Source organism: Peromyscus eremicus, chromosome 20 (genome assembly GCF_949786415.1).
Source record: "Peromyscus eremicus chromosome 20, PerEre_H2_v1, whole genome shotgun sequence".
Lineage (NCBI taxonomy): Eukaryota > Metazoa > Chordata > Mammalia > Rodentia > Cricetidae > Peromyscus > Peromyscus eremicus.
Genome location: NC_081436.1, coordinates 3917451 through 3934679, shown reverse-complemented (window position 1 = coordinate 3934679; position 17229 = coordinate 3917451). Strand labels below are relative to the sequence as shown.

The window sequence follows — 17229 nt, the reverse complement described above, 5'->3', positions numbered from 1 at the left end:
TGCCTAACTTTAATTCCAGCACTGAAGGAGGCAGAGATAGGGGGGATCTCTGAGAGTTCCAGGCCAGTCAGGCTACACAGACAATCTCAAAAGAAAAAAAAAAAGTGACACAGTCCAGCCATAACAATAAAGATCACGTGGGTTGACCAGGGTGAAGCAAGGCTGTCCACCAGAGGAAGCAGTGATAGTCACGGTTTAAACAGCAGCAGCCTGCTGTCTACAGAATGGCCATCTCAAGGAGTAAAGGATTAGGACTTCCAGTATGTATTTTCTTTAACATACAAAGATTCAAGTGACTAGTATGTTTGTGTTTGTTTCAGAGTGAAAGACATGTGATCATAATGTGGAAAAGACTACATGATGTGTAGATCATGTAGAGAAGTGAGCTATACCAAAGACATTTAAGTTCTAAGCTTACAGAACTATGTCAAGGGCCAGCAAGATGGCTCAGTGGGTCAAAGTGCTTGCCGCATCAAGCCTGACAGCAGGAGTTCCTGGGCCACGTGCTGAGAAGGAAGTACTAATGCCCAGAGCTGTCCTGACTGCTACATGTGTGCTGTGACATGCACACACACACAATACAAAAAAAAAAAAAAAAATTAACAAAAACAAAACACAGTGCCTCAACTGGGCAGTGGTGGCGCACCCCTTTAATCCCAGCACTTGGGAGGCAGAGGCAGGTGGATCTCTGTGAGTTCGAGGCCAGCCTGGTCTACAGAGTGAGTTCCAGGACAGTCAGGGCTACACAGAGAAAGCCTGTCTCAAAAAACCAATAAATAAATAAATAAATAAAAATTTTAAAAAAGAAAGAGAAATAAGAACTGGAGTTCCTAACAGTGGTTAGGAATATGGACTGCTCTTCCAGAGGGCTGGGGTTAAATTCCCAGCACTCACATGGCAGCTCACAACTATCTAACTCCAGTTCCAGGGGATCCAATGGCCTTTTCTGGCTTCCACCAGCACCAGGCAACCACATGGCACACAGACATACATGTAATAAACATACACAAAATATATTAAAAATACATTTAAAGAGAGCATGGGGGCTGGAGAGATGGCTCAGCGGTTAAGAGCACTGGCTGCTCTTCCAAAGGTCCTGAGTTCAATTCCCAGCACCCACATGGTGGCTCACAACCATCTGTAATGAGATCGAGCACCCTCTTCTGGCCTGTAGGGACACATGCAGGCAGAATATTGTATACATAATAAATAAATAGATCTTTAAAAAAAAAAAAAAAAGCGTGGAGGTTGGAGGTGGGAGTTGGGTATACTGGGGAGTGTCCTGGGTGATGGGAAGAGGGATTCAGGCTGGATATGATCTAGATATGTTTGAAATTATCAGATAATAAATTTCAAAATGCTGTAAGAGAAAAAACAAAAACAAACACCACACAGAGCCCACAGAGATCTTTCAAGATGCATCCACACAGCTGTAAAGTACATTTTGACAGCAAGGTCAGGCAAACCACTTGGAAGAACAACAGGAAGACTAACAGGAGCTTTTAAAATGTTTTACCACACTTACTTATTCGTGTGTAAGTCAGAATACTCAAGAGGTTGAGGCAGGTATGTACCTGAGTTTGAGGGCAGTCTGGACTACATAGTTCCACAAGAGCCAGGGCCATAGAGTGAGACCTTATCTCTAAAGACTTAATAAATACTTTTCATTTATTTGTTTACAGTATATTTGTGTATGATTGCATTAGTGTATGTGGACCATGTACATGCAGGACCTTACAGAGGCCAGAGGAGGGCATGGGGTCCCCTGGGGTTAGTTACAGAGCTGCCATGTGGGTGCTGGGAAGCAAATCTGAGTCCTCTGCAGGAGCAGTAATTGAGCCATCTCTCCTGCATCCTAAATTAAGTTAAAATAATGAAAAGATAAACAGAAATAGAACTTTGTTGGGCAGAAAAGGAATGGAATTATGCTTACGAGTGATGTAGGAGTGTATGAAAGATACAAATTCTGGCTTAATGCAGACTAAAATATACTGAGACAAGCATCCAGAAATAGCTGAGCTTCCAAGAAAGAGACATAAAGACAGAATTGGAAACTAAAAAAATGACAGTATAACTTAGCACAGCTTCTGGGGGAGGACGAGGCAAAGTAACTTAAGGACTTTGGTTTGAATTCAATAGACAATGGAGCTGGAGAGATGACTCAGTGGTTAAGAGCACTGGCTGCTCTTCCAGAGGACCTGAGTTCAATTCCCAGCAACCACATAGCAGCTCACAGCTGCCTGTAAGTCCAGTTTCAGGGGACCTGATGCCCTTTTCTGGCCTTCCTGGGTATCAGGCACACATATGTTCATAGACATACACACAGGCAAAACACCCATACACATAAAATAAAAATAAATAAACCCAGCTAGGCATAGTGGCACATGCCTTTAATCCCAGCACTGGAAAGGCGGGTTGATCTCTGTGAGTTCCAGGACAGCCAGGGCTACACAGAGAAAACCTGTCTCCAAAAACAAAAAATAAAAAAAAATGCAATAGACAAGACTAGCTACATGGAGGAAGCTGATTACAGAGTCCCACCTGTAGCTGGAAGTTTCTCAGGTCCCATCCAGCCCGAGGTCCCTCCCACAGCCACTTACCAAATAGTCATTCAGAGGCTTAATATTAATTATAAACTGTATGGCCTATGGCTTCTTGCTAGCTAGCTCATATAACTTAACCCATTCCTATTAATCTGTGTATCACCACGTGTTCTGTGACTTTACCTGTGTCCATTACATGTTGCTCCCTGGACAGCGGGCTGGTATCTTCCCCGACTCCGCCCTTCTTTTCTCTGTATCTCTGCTTGGATTTCCCCTCTGCCTCTAAGTGGCCTGTCATAGGCCAAAGCTGCTTTATTTATTGGCCAATGGGAACAACACATGTATTCACAGCGTACAGAAAGACATCCCACAACACCCACCAGTTAGAGACCCTGAAAGAACAATAGTCCTGAAGAGAGTAGAATATATATATACACACACACATATACATATACATATATATACACACACACACACACACATACATACACTCATTCAGCAAAGGAAAAAGCAAGGAAGTTTGTGTGCCTGGGCTGTGGAACCAGAGGCTGGAGAGACGGCTTAGCAGGTAAGAGCACTGGCTTCTCTTCCAGAGGACCTGGGTTTGATTCCCAGCACCCACTGTCTGTAACTCCAGTTCCAGGGGATCCGACACTTCCTTCTGGCACCAGGTACACACGTGGTACATAGAGATACATAGACATATATGCAGGCAAACACCAAATATATGTGTGCGCACACACACACCAGGAAACTGATCTCAGGTTATCTGTCTGCGATTTCTCTGGAGAAACGTGTATACGCTACTGCACACAACAATAAATCTTAACCACCACCAAATTCCAAGTGGCTCAGAAAGTAAAGGTGCTAGCCACTCGAGCCTAGGGACCTGAGTTCAATCCCAGGACCATGTAAAGGTGGAAGGTGAGGACCAATTCCACAAAGGTGTCCTTTGACGTCTGCATATCACGCATACAAGAATGTACCTGCACACAAACACATAGTAATGATAAAGCAAGATAAGTACAAGCACCCAGAATATAGAAAACACCCTCTGCGGAGTAAAGTAACTCCCCAGGCTGGTGGGGTGGGTCACAGGAAACATACACTCCCCATACAAGCCTGATGACTTGAATTCGATCCCTCAAACCTGTGGTGGAAGGAACGGACTGCTGCAGGTTGTCTCTGACTCCTACACAAGAACACCCACTCACTTGCACACACAATAATAAACACTTTAAAAGTTAATCCGGGCTGGAGAGATGGCTCAGAGGTTAAGAGCACTGGCTGCTCTTCCAGATGTCCAGCAACCACATGGTGGCTCACAACCATCTGTAATAAGATCTGGTGCCCTCTTCTGGTGTGCAAGCATACACACAGAACACTGTATACATAATAAGTAAAATCTTTAAAAACAAAAAGTTAATCCAATAGAGGGGAAAGGATGGAGTCAGGGAGCAAAGGCAATTCCAATAGACTCCTGCTCCAGTCCATGACACTTGACTCCACTGTTGGGGGAGCCTGGGGCACAGCAGAGATTCTCTTATCACAGTGGCCAGGAAGAAAGATGAAGGGGATAGGGACAAAACAGACCCTTTAAAGGCACACCTCCAGTTCAGGGCCTGGTCTCATCATACACACACCCAGCCCAAATTAAAAATACCGTTAAAGAATACAAATGTCATGAGCCAGTTCTAGTCTTACTATGTAGCCCCTAGATGGGCTGGCCTTGAACTTACAGAGTGCTGGGATTAAAGGCATGCACCAGCACCGCCTGGCTTCTGGACTTTCAAAAGCACTGTCAGTAGCCTTCCTGATTAGTTCTGACAAAATGACCACTTAAAACTTCATTTCCCTACCCACAGTGTTCTAAATCCAGCATGAGTCCACTTGGTACCACTCTCTACCTTAGTGAGTCAGAATACCACCTACTCCTTTGTGTGGGGGGAGACTGATGGCATCTTGGAGGAGGTGGTTCCTCCTACCGTGTGAGGCCCAGGGCTTTTATCCACTGAGCCATCTTCTCAGCCCCCAGAAAAATTCTTTCTTTCCATTTCCCTTAAAAAAAAAAAAAAAAGAAAAGAAAAAAAAAAAAGCTAATGTCCCCGGCTGGCCTCAGACTCACAGAAGTCTGCCTGTCTCTGTATCCAGAGTGCTGGGACTACAAGTGTGTGCCACAGGCGAAGCACTATTTTTCATTTTTGTTAAGTTTATTATTTTTAATTATGTGTATGGGTGTATGCAGATAAGCATGTGCCCAGAAGTATCAAATATCCCTGGAGTTGGAATCACAGATGTTTGGGAGCCACCTGTGGGTTCTCTGGAAGAGCAGTGCGTGCTCTTAACCACTACAGCATCTACCTCTCCAGCCCCACTTCATGTCTTATTTGTTGTGACTAAGTCTCTGCTGTGTAGCCCAGGCTGGCTTCGAGTTCACGTTTCAGCCTCCAGAGCACTCGGATTACAGGCGTTAAAGCATGACACCTTCTTCACCACCACACTAGCATCTCCCTGTACACAAAGCCTCTAGAGATATTTTTATAATTTAAATAACCACTAAGCAGAAAATTATTCTGGAATATCATTATTCCATGGGAAAAATCTGGATTGGGACAAGTTTCTCCATGTTTGGTTAAAAGACAAAAGAGAACTAAGAACACACGGCAGACCCATATATGACTTAAAATGTCGTGTGGCAGGCTGTGTGGTAAGACGAGAACAGGTGCTAGAAGGATGTCCTGGCTTCTCACCAAACTATCCTTTGGTCCTTTAGACATCTGTGCTGTGGGATGGTCTGTATGTCAAATGTGTTGCTGATTGGTCAATAAATAAATCACTGATTGGCCAGTGGCCAGGCAGGAAGTATAGGTGGGACTAACAGAGAGGAGAATTGAGAGAACAGGAAGCTGGGTGAGGAGACACTGCAGGCCGCCACCATGACAAGCCGCATGTGAAGATCCTGGTAAGCCACGAGCCATGTGGCAAGGTATAGATTTATGAAAATGGATTAATCTAAGCTGTAAGAACAGTTAGCAAGAAGCCTGCCATGGCCATATAGTTTGTAACCAATATAAGTCTCTGTGTTTACTTGGTCGGGTCTAAGCGACTGTGGGACTGGCGGGTGTCAGAGATTTGTCCTGACTGTGGGCCAGGCAGGAAAACTCTAGCTACACATCTGTCTGCTGAGTAACACTGCTGTGGTCATTCGTCTGCTGCTGTGAGGAAACAGCCAAAAGCGAGTTGGGGAGGAAAGGGTTTACTTTGTTTACACTTCAGCCTTGCTGTTCATCACTGAAGGAAGTCAGGACAGGAACTCAAACAGGGCAGGAACCTGGAGGCAGGAGCTGATGCAGAGCCCATGGAGGGGTGCTGCTTACTGGCTTGCTCCTCATGGCTTGCTCAGCCTGCTTTCTTATAGAACCCAGGGCCACCAGCCCAGGGGTGGTCCTACCCACATGGGCTGGTCCCTCCCCCATCTATCATCAATCTAGAAAATGCACCACAGGCTTGCCCACAAGCCAATATAGTTGGGGCATTTTCTCAGTTGAGGTTCCCTCTTCCAAAATGATTATAGCCAGGCGGTGGTGGTACACGTCTTTAATCCCAGCACTCGGGAGGCAGAGGCAGGCTGTGAGTTCGAGGCCAGCCTGGGCTACCAAGTGAGTCCCAGGAAAGGCACAAAGCTACACAGAGAAACCCTGTCTCGAAAAACCAAAAAAAAAAAAATCCAAAATGATTATAATTGTGTCAAGCTAACATAAAACTAGCCAGCACACCAATTAAACATGTCACTTTTTTCTTAAAACAAAAAGCTCAAAGATGTAGCCATTCTGGCTAACTCCTCTCAGCATACACAGAAAGAAAAATTTGGATGTCCAAGAGCCTCTTGAATTAGAAATAATTATTTTTTAAAAAGGGACTTATTTTATGAGTATGTATGCATGTACACCCACACAGGTGATTTTGGAGCCAGAAGTGGCATCCAGATCCCCAGAACTGGAGTTATGAGCAGTTGTGAGCTGCCCTCTATGGGTAAGTGCTAGAAACCAAACCCAGGTCCTCTGTAAGAGCAGCCTCTGCTCTTAACTGCTGAGCCATTTTTCCAGCCCCTAGGGGGAAAAAATCTTAATTATGGAGCCTGTCTGTAACAAAGAGGCTCAGGCAGCAGGATGTCAGACCCTGACTCCAAACAACCCCAAATGTAACCAGGGCATCAGTGACATCTACTAAAGAGAAGACAGGAGAGGAGGTTCCAACCCTTTAATTACAGAAGAGTAAACAATAGTATAAAACCGTTAACAGCACACCCAGGAGCTGCGCTCTCCACATCTCAGCTCATCCTCTCCCACCCCCTCCCTGCGTACCGTTGAGTAAAAAGCAGGGCATCAGTAGTTGTCCCAGTCACCATCAGGTGGTAGGAAGGGGATGCAGTAGAGGCCACAGTGATCCCCTAGCCAGAGTCCTTCATCAGGTGAAACACTGCTTCCTGCTCCAGAAGAACTGTTCCCAAAGCCTGGAGGAGCTGAATCTGGCAGCACCATTTATTTAGATGGATCAGGAACTTGGAGCCTCAAGAGCCGTGGGACAAGGACGAAGATGGTCTGGAGACAGACAGCGTAATTCAAGATGCAGCCAACGCTGGGTTTGAGGTGGGTTCGGAACTGGCTAGGCGATGCCCAGTGGTCCAAAACTGCCCCAACCCAGTCGATGAAACTCATCCGTATGCACAATGCACAAACAGACAGACAGACAGACAGAGAAATAAAGTGACTGAAAGGACCGGGGGCATTAAATACAGAACAGCAGTTTCTTTAAGACATGAAACTGTTTCTTTGATTCTCCTCAGTGCCTTTCTGTCCTTCTAGTCAGAGGACTGGAGATGTGGGGAAGCCCCAAAGAGCGGGTTGCCAACAGCCGTACAAGTCCCACGCTCTTCAGCCCAGCGGCTGCCTCCCATGTGGCCATTCACGCAGCTGGCGCCATTGCTGGAGCTGCGGCCAGAGAGCTTGTTTGTGTGGGTGGCTTCATCTTCTTCCTCTGAGCTGCTCTCTACATCACTGCGGTCATCCTTAGACACCTGAGTGGGACAGGACCAAGGCAGTAAATATGCTACTCCTTACAGAAACACAGGGCAGATTCATCTCAGAAAGATCACTTTTGTACACTGTGTCTGGTCTAGCCTAGGCTCAGGTGGCAGAGTCAAAGTGTCCCCTGGAGCACTAGCTGGATTGTGAGTAGATCCCCTTCTTTCTGCTTGTCTCTCATCTGTCCTGAAGCTGCTCTGAAAAAGGCCTAAGAACAGAAGCCTCGCTGAGTCCTCTACAGGTGTGAGGAAACTCCAGCACCTTTCCCTCTTCCACCACAGGAACTGGGAAGGTCAGGAGAGGACTGCTCTCAGGGTTCTATCTTCTGATGACCGTGGGCACTGCATTTGTTCACCCTGCTCACCTGAGTCCTGCTTTAGTCCCCAAACTGAATCACGAACCTTTTTCAGCAGTTCCGCTATCACTGGGCTCACCACGAAGTTTTGGCATCCCTACGGCACTTAAAGTCAAGATCGGGTGGGCAGTCAGTGTGGAGAGCCTTCCCAATCTTGACTTGGTCCGTCCGTCCGTCCGTCCGTGTCCCCCCCCCCCCCCCAGCTTTTTGAGACAGGGTTTCTCTGTGTAGTTCTGGTGCCTGTCCTGGATCTTGCTCTGTAGCCCAGGCTGGCCTCAAACTCAGAGATCTGCCTGCCTCTGCCTCCCGAGTGCTGGGATTAAAGGTGTGCGCCACCACTGCCTGGCTCTGACTTTGCCTTTTACACATGCTTTTTGTTTTGTATTTTTCAAATTCTCTATACTGGGCCATAAAAATAAAGGAGAGGTAGGCCGGGCGGTGGTGGCACACGCCTTTAATCCCAGCACTTGGGAGGCAGAGCCAGGCGGATCTCTGTGAGTTCGAGGCCAGCCTGGTCTCCAAAGCGAGTTCCAGGAAAGGCGCAAAGCTACATAGAGAAACCCTGTCTCGAAAAAACAAAACAAAACAATAAAATAAAATTAAAAAAAAAAAAAAGAATAAAAATAAAGGAGAGGAAACCAGTGAAACCCGCATCAGGACGATGACCCATGCAAAACAGCAACAGTGACGATGCACTGTTTAGAGAGCACTGTGGTGAAGGGGCACGGCTTCGGCTGTTGTTACAAAGGAAGGATATTTGCTTTAGATGAGTTCTGGGACTGCAGTGACTAGAGCTGTTGACTCTGAACCCAGGGAGCTCCGATTACCTGATGTCTAGGGAATTTCCACCAGAGGGCAGAACGTCTCCAGATCTGAAGTGGAGAGGCTCAAAAGCAAAACACATTAAAGACTAGACTCAGTCCTTGCTTTAATTTAGGGAAGGGTAGCTGGTAACTTCAGCTCCAGTCAACAACAGTCACATAGGTTAGACTAGCGAGCACATTCCAAGGCAGATGGAAAGACAGCGGGAAGGAAGGAGGACCCACTCCAACGGGGGCTTCTCCCAACTCTAGAAGCACAGATGCACTTACATGCAAAGGATGAAACTGTCCAGCTCCCACCAGGCATAGAAAAGAGGAAGGAGCTAAGAAAGAGCAGAAGGTACAGAGTCTGGCTCTAATCCTTCCTGGGTGGTCACCTAGTCAGGAGAGAAAGGCAGAGGAGAGGAGAGATGTCCAGTAGCTACAACAAGATGCACAGGCCCACCACACAAGCCCTGAGACCCATTACAGCCGTCAAGAACAGTGACAAGAGAGGGAATAAATACCCAGGTTATGTTCACCTGTGCAGTCGGGGAGTACCGTCTCTAGCAGAGCCCGTCTCACTCAGGAGTCTGCATGACAACGGACAGTGTGCTCTGGCTCAACACGACACAGTCCGACTGCTTTAGGGTTTGTTCTATCATTAGCTGGAGGCTCTAGGGGCTGGAATTAGCTCAGTGGTGGAATGCCTGTTCATCAAGGCTCAGCCTCCAACCCTGTCTTAAAGGCGCGGTATCTAAAAACCAAACATGGGCTCACTGAAGACTCCTGCTTCAGACAGTAAGCAAGGCAGATGTCTAATTGCTTCGCTAAAGCAACCTTGTGTATTGCAGTATGATCACCCTAGAATAAATAGCTAGTGAGCTACCACAGTTCTCAGACCACAACCGGCTGGCTTTCCGGTTTGTATATTCAGCTCTACATCGATAGCCACTCTCTTTTTGTTTATTTGAGACAGGGTGTAAGTACTCCAGATTGACCTCAAACTCACTATGTAGCAAGGGATGACCTTAGCTTCTGATTTCCTGCGTCACCTCCTTAGCACGGGATTACAGGCATGCAGAAGGTGCCATGCCTGGTCTGTGTGGTCCTTCATGCAGCAGCACTCTAGGGACTGACTGTGGGGCTGCTGGTGTGGCTGAGGGTCCCTAGCCGGGACACAGGTCTGCTGAGTAATGCCCATGCTCCTCATGGTCCAAAGGAAGAAGGACGTTTCAGCCTTACCTTTCCCCGGATCAAGGCTTTAAAAGCAATTCTCGCAATTAGGTAAGACCAGATGACATGCAGAACCTGTAGGGTCAGGAGAAGGCCATTGAAGAGCCACCAGGAAGGGTAGGGCCCGATCATTTCCCAACTCTCAAAGAGGGTTGTGTTCAGAATCCTAGGAGGAGGAGACAACAGTCAGACTCTGGTTTGGCAGAGGGAAGCTGAGTCCCAGGACAGTCTTCTGTGCTTCTTCTGCACACTTTACAGTAGTTGCAATAACAGGGATATTCTTTCATAAGGAGTAAAAGCTTAAACAGAGGAGCCTACGGTGTTTTTACCTCTGAGACAGGAGGAAAAGATGGACTCTTAGGAAGTGATGGGGTATCTTACTATCAATCACTTCAAATACGCAGCTGCACAACACTTGGACAGCAATAGGCCTATAATCAAATCCTAGGAATGATTTAGATTCTTAGGTACAGGGGGCAGCAAGTGGTTGATTTGCTGAGACTAAGCAAATTTCCAGCACAGTCACTAACTTCGTAGTCTAGGGAATGAGTATAGAAGGGAATGCACGCACAGGTCTGTGCTGGTCAGGATGAGGCAGAGGGCATACAGCAAGATCAAAGCAAGAAAAGCCAGAATCCCTGTAACCAATGCAAGAGGGCAAAGGAGTGATGAGTGATCCAAGCGTGGCTGAAGACTGCCAGCCGAAATGAGCAAGAAAAGCCAGAAGAACAAAACATGTACACCCTGACTCACTAGAAACATTGCATAAGGCAGCTGAGGTCCTGTAAGAGTCCACAAAGGGTCAGCCTAGGTCCAGGGAAAGGCAGGGCACTGGGGTTCTTAGTATTTGACTGGCAAGAACAGATAGAAAAACTATATTGGCCAAAGGTCTCATTAGATACCTACCCCAGTTCACAGCCTTGAGCACTTACCACAGTGGATAGATTCCTAGCCGAGTAACCATAAAAACCGCACTAAAGATCACAAAGAGGGTATCACAGAGCCGCTGACATTTGGCATAATTGGCCAGCTTGGCAGCCTGGACAAAAGAAAAATTGAGTTGGGGAGAAAGTCCGTTCGCACATGTCAAGACAGAGAGAGGAATGACGAAGCAGTAGGTCAGGCTCTTACTTCCAGCAAGAAGTCTGAGGAATCGTGGAGACACATAACCAGAGTCCCCACTCGGACCATGTTGTTGATGTAAGAGAACGTGATGAGCCCAATGGTGGCCAAGTGATGCACAAACATGATCAGGAAGTCCTAGGAAGAAATGGCAGCAAAGGTTCCAGAGGTTGTGGGAACGGAACACCCGCCCGCCCAAAGCTCCCTTGGTGCAGCGGTTAGGAGCACTTTGGTTCCCAGCCCCCATGTGAGGCGGCTCTCAGGGGCTTGTAACTCTAGCTTCAGGGATCTGACACCCTCTTCTGGCCTCTGGGCACCTGGACACATCCACATACACATAATCAAAACTAAACCTTCAAAGTGCTAGAGAAATGCTTAATTAGCTAAACAACTCATCTTATTGCAAATACTTCCAGCTTTTAAGTTTAAGGTTCTTTTTCCCCCTTGGGTTCACATGTCAAATTAAAACTGAGAAAATCAGCCGGGCGGTGGTGGCGCACGCCTTTAATCCCAGCACTTGGGAGGCAGAGCCAGGCGGATCTCTGTGAGTTCAAGGCCAGCCTGGACTACCAAGTGAGTTCCAGGAAAGGCGCAAAGCTACACAGAGAAACCTTGTCTCGAAAAACAAAAAAAAAAAAAAAAAACCAAAAAAAAAAAAAACAACTGAGAAAATCTCAGTTTTATAAATAAATAAATATTGTTATTTGCATTTATATATCATATATAGCATACATTATGTAAAGTTATGTATTTTATATTAAATAGAAATAATTCTTAGATGTTGTGGTTTACATGTGAAGTGTTCTCCTCCACAGGCTTACATTCTGGGTGACTCTGGCCCAGCTGGTGGCGCTACCTTGGGAGGCTGTGGAACCTTTAGGAATGGTGGCCCCAGCTGGCAGTAGGTTGGGGGCTGACCTCCGAAGGCTCTACCAGGCCAGTGGCTCCCAGGGCACCTCTGCTTCCCGGGGCAGTGATGTAGCAGTCCCACCACTACTCCTGCGGCCATGAACTGAGCTACTACCATAGCTCCCCTGCTATGACGGAGGGAACACAACTGTGAACCAGACAAACCTTCATCTCCAGAGCGCTTCTGTCAGGTGCTGTGGTCCCAGTGACACACAGAGTGGAGAAGGAAGTGAATATAAAGAGTCTGTCCTTCCTGGGGGTTTATAATATCTACATCATATCAACACTATCACTTTGTGGGTAGTCAATTCACTTTTCTGAAATTGGTTTTCTAAAATCAAGCCTTTTTCTGAACCAGGCCTTGGTACCCCAAGTTCTAATTCCCTGAGCTTTGATACAAACGGACAGAAGAGCAGAGAAGGAAGAACGTGCTTATCCGTGGCCTTGCTGTCCTCCCCACTGCCCCGACCGCCTTAAACACGTCCATCATTAGTGAGAAAGCCAGTGACAGTCCCGTCACGGTGACGGTGGTGACAGAGAGCAGCTGAGTGCTGACAACTTACCTTTCTTTTAACGTCTATAAACTGAGAAAACATGAGAGACCAGTAGAAAGCCAGTTCCATGATGTAGTAGTAATAAAGCTCTCTCGAGAGTGGCTAGAAGAAAAAAGGGCAGCTAGAACAGCAGCACCTCAGGGGGACCCCATCTCTACAGCACCCACACTTTTTAGTTCTTTTATTCACTGTTCCCCAAGATCTGCAACAGCTGAGACTGGATCAGTATGAGACAGGAACTTTTTCCTTTGCGCCCCTGGAAACTCATCTTGCTCTCATCTTCTAGAGACGAGGTAAGGGTAACCCACGGGCCCCACAGTCCCATCAGTGCATCTGGAGTTCTGGACGGAACTGCCCCGGGCCTTCCCTCCTCCATCACCCCTTCACTTCCCTGATACTTTAAAGTACAGACTAGAATCAAGATGCCCTTGTGAGGATTCTAATAGCTCCTGATTTAAAAAGGGCATCGGAGTCAAGAAGGACTTTATCAACACTAGGGAACTGCTCTTCTCTCCAGTACACCAGGGGACATGCAGAAGCACAGCCTGGAAAAAGCTCACTGAGGTATTTCTGCTGTAGGCCCCGGACATAGATACCTGGAATATACAACTCAAAAGGACTGACTCGCCAGGCAGTGGTGGCGCACGCCTTTAATCCCAGCACGTGGGAGACAGAGCCAGGCGGATCTCTGTGAGTTCAAGGCCAGCTTGGTCTACAGAGCGAGTTCCAGGACAGGCTCCAAAGCTACACAAAGAAACCCTGTCTCGAAAAACCAAACCAAAAAAAAAAAAAAAAAAAAAAGGACTGACTCACAGTATCACCAGTATCAGGGAACTCTGTATGAACTATGCCTACACTGCCTGTCCTGGACTGATACTACACTCTCTCTCTCTCTCACACACACACACACCCGGCCCACAGTCTTGAAACACCTTAGCTCCTACCTGATACGGATAGCTCTGCCAGCACTGTCGGGTGTCCCAGAACCAAGGCGTCTAAGAAACAAACAGATAACCCAGGTTGGCCTTTAGTCCCCACACTGTTACAGGATCCACCTTATAGTCCTTTTCTGTAAGCGAGGGGTATAAGAAAGAGGAAAGCTAGGTGTGGTGGTGTACCAGCAATCCCAGCACTTGGGAGGCTTGAGTATCGATGTCAAGTTTGAGGCTGTCTGAACCAAAAGCAGATTAATGGCCAGCCAGGGTTATCTAGCAAGAGTCTGTCTCAAAAAACCAAAACCAAAGCAAAGCACCATCACAACAGAAGACGAGGAGAAAAGAGAAAAAAGTCTCCTCACTCTGCTTTTGAGAGACAGTCTCTCACCATTTAGCTCAGGTTGGCCTTGAACTCATAGAAATCCTTCTGCCTTGGCCTCTTAAGTACTGGATTTTGAGGTGGAGATTAGTTGGGGCTGCACAGTGAGTTCCGGACCAGCTTGGACCACATAATGAGGCCTTGTGTCAACAAACCAAAGTCTGGCTTGGTCTGGTGGTACATGCAGAGGCAGGAGGACTGCTCTGAGTTTTGGGCCAGTCTGTGCCACAGAGGCATTGGGGATCCTAACTCAGCTCTTCATGGTTTCATAGGAAGCAGTTGACCAACTCAGTTCTATCTTTCTAGGCCCCAAATTTAAAAAAGCATTTAATATTTTTTGATTTATTTAAATAGTGGGTATATATATATATATATATATATATATATATATATATATAGAAGATCTTAACCTCTGTGCCATCACTCAGTCCTAGCCCCTGAATTTTCATATGTGCATTTGTCTATGTACATGAGTGCAGGTGCCTGAAGAGGCCAGAGGTGTTGAATCCCCTGGAGGTGCAGTTGCAGACAGTTATGAGCTGCCCAACTGCTGGGAACTGGACTCTGGCCCTCTGCAAGAGCAGTATGTGTTCTTTTTGATTTTTATTTGATGTGTATGGCCTGCACTTCTGTCTGTTTACCACAGGTATGCAGTGTCTACAGAAGCTCAAAGAGGGTTACAGATGTGTAGCTGGAGTTTTCTCTCTGGGTCCCGCCAAGCCCTGACAGTCCGACAGCCCACTTATAAAATAAACACACAGACGTTTATATTGCTTACAAACTGTATGGCCGTAGCAGGCTTCTTGCTAATTTATATCTTAAATTAGCCCATTTCTATTAATCTATAAGTTGCCACGTGGCTTGTGGCTTACCGGTATCTTAATATGTTGCTTCTCCTCACGGTGGCTGTGTGTGTGTGTGTGTGTGTGTGTGTGTGTGTGTGTGTGTGTATTATCTTATATAGAACATATTAAGTATTAGATTCAGGTTCTTTAGGATAGGACACCATTTGGAATGATCTTTGTTTTTTTTTTTCTTTTTTTTTTCTTTTTTAAAGATTATTTATTATGTATACAGTGTTCGCCTGCATGTATGTCTGCAGGCCAGAAGAGGGCACCAGATCTCATTACAGATGGTTGTGAGCCACCATGTGGTTGCTGGGAATTGAACTCAGGACCTTTGGAAGAGCAGCCAGTGCTCTTAACCACTGAGCCATCTCTCCAGCCCCTGGAATGATCTTTGTAACATACCATTTACCTACGCTCTAGACTTCTCTGGATTTTAGTATGTTTCTTGCGTGATATTGTTTGCATTGATTATAGTTCCATCTTATCTAGGTCATTATCCCTCATTACTCCTGGACAATATTTGATAACCATTCCTTTGTATATAGTCTTGTATTAAGTTAGAACCTTCTTATTTAGACAAAAAGGGGGAGATGTAGTGGGTAGCCATTCCAGCTTTGATCTGGAAGTTCCAACCCCCACTGAGGCTTCAGTAACTATCATGCCTACAAGGTGGGGCAAAGGGAGGGCCCTGAAGACCCGAGATCAGGATGTGACACACTCTCTTCCTTCTTGGACCCTGGACGACCGAGGAGAGTTCTCCAGAGAATACCACCGAACTGCGCTGCGTCTTTCACAGAACCTGCAACCTACCTATCCCTTCATTTGTAAGTTACGCCATTAAATAAATCTCCCTTTTAACTACGTGGAGTGGCCTTAATAATTTCACCAATACAGATGGATGGTTGTAAGCCATTATGTGGGTGCTGGGAATTGAACCTGTGTCCTCTGGAAGAGCAGCCAGTGCTTTTAACCGCTGAGTCATCTCTCTCTCTCTAGTAGCAGTCATTCCATTTTTTTTGGGGGGGGGGGGCGTTCAGGACAGGGTTTCTCTGTGTAGTTTTGGTAGCTGTTGTCCTGGAACTCACTCTGTAGCCCAGGCTGGCCTCGAACTCACAGAGACCCGCCTGGCTCTGCCTCCCAGTGCTGGGATTAAAGGCGTGCGCCGCCACCACCGCCTGGCTCAGCAGTCACTCTTAACACTGCCATCTCTCCAGTGGCCTCCACCCTGTTTTGTTGTCGTTTGCTTTTTTGTGACAAGATCTTATGATATAGACCAGGCTGGTCCCAGATCCAGCAATCTCCCTGCTTCTGCCTTCTGAGTGCTGTGATTAAAGATACAGGCTATTGCCGGGCGGTGGTGGCACACGCCCTTAATCCCAGCACTGGGAGGCAGAGCCAGGGGGATCTCTGTGAGTTCGAGGCCAGCCTGGGCTACCAAGTGAGTTCCAGGAAAGAAGCAAAGCTACACAGAGAAACCCTGTCTTGAAAAACAAAAACAAAAACAAAAACAAACAAACAAAAAAGATACAAGCTACCATGCTTGGCCTAATTTCTCTTAATAATTTTATTTATTATTAATGTGTGTGTGTGTGCGCACGCATGTGCACATGTGTGCCATGGCACTTATGTAGAGATCAGAGGACATCTTTATGCACTTTGTTCTTCCCTTCCATCTTTATTCCATCCCACCCCTGCACCTGTCCTAGAACTCACTCTGTAGCCCAGGCTGGCCTCGAACTCAAGAGATCTGCCTACCTCTGCCTCCTGAGTGCTGGGATTGAAGATGTGTGCCACCAGGCCCAGCAAATGTTGGTTAATTTTTAAATTGCTTACAATACTATCTTTATATTCTTTCAGTAGTGTCCAGAAGGTCTACAGTGGCACCCCTGTATTAGTAATTCATATTTCCTCCTTTTTTTCTTTTTGAGATAGGGTCTTATTATGTAGTCCAGAATGGCCTCAAACTCCCAAACCTCATGCATTAATTGCCTGAACATTGGATCATGGGCAGATGCCACCACACCTGATATGGAGTTATTAATTTTAACTGAATCTTTTGGAAAACTGACATTTGGTTTTATCAATTTTATCCATTATTTGTCTAATGACTATTTCATTAATTTCTGCCCCCTCAACCCACAGTCCTGGACCTCATATCCAGGACCTCACTAAATGAGTTATATTTCCAGTTTCTATTGTTGATTGTTTCTTTAATTTACTTTAGATTTACTTTGTTCTTGTTTTTCTACATTTATTTTAAATTCTTTAAAGTTTATTTGTGTGTATGTACCTCCCACATATGTGTCAGCACCCACAGAGGCTAGGAAGGGGTGTTGGATCCACTAAGCTGGAGTTACAGGCATCTGAGCCACATGACCCGGGTGCTGGGAACCAAACTCAGGTCCTCTGGAAAAGCCGCAATCACTCTTAACCACCGAGCTTCTCTCCAGCCCCCCTTCTGTCC

At 46.4% G+C, this 17229-nt stretch overlaps 1 protein-coding gene across 1 annotated transcript in view; it reads right to left on the bottom strand.

The window, feature by feature from the left end:
- Window positions 1-6788: 6788 nt before the first annotated feature.
- The window catches only part of Cers5 (ceramide synthase 5), a 40936-nt gene continuing 30495 nt past the window's right edge, over window positions 6789-17229 (bottom strand). Inside the window, 8 exon segments of the mRNA XM_059246870.1 lie at window positions 6789-7620; window positions 9074-9135; window positions 9138-9180; window positions 10028-10184; window positions 10951-11057; window positions 11150-11278; window positions 12613-12705; window positions 13548-13598. Of these exon segments, the coding sequence (XP_059102853.1) occupies window positions 7405-7620; window positions 9074-9135; window positions 9138-9180; window positions 10028-10184; window positions 10951-11057; window positions 11150-11278; window positions 12613-12705; window positions 13548-13598 (858 nt within the window). The 3' untranslated portion in view covers window positions 6789-7404.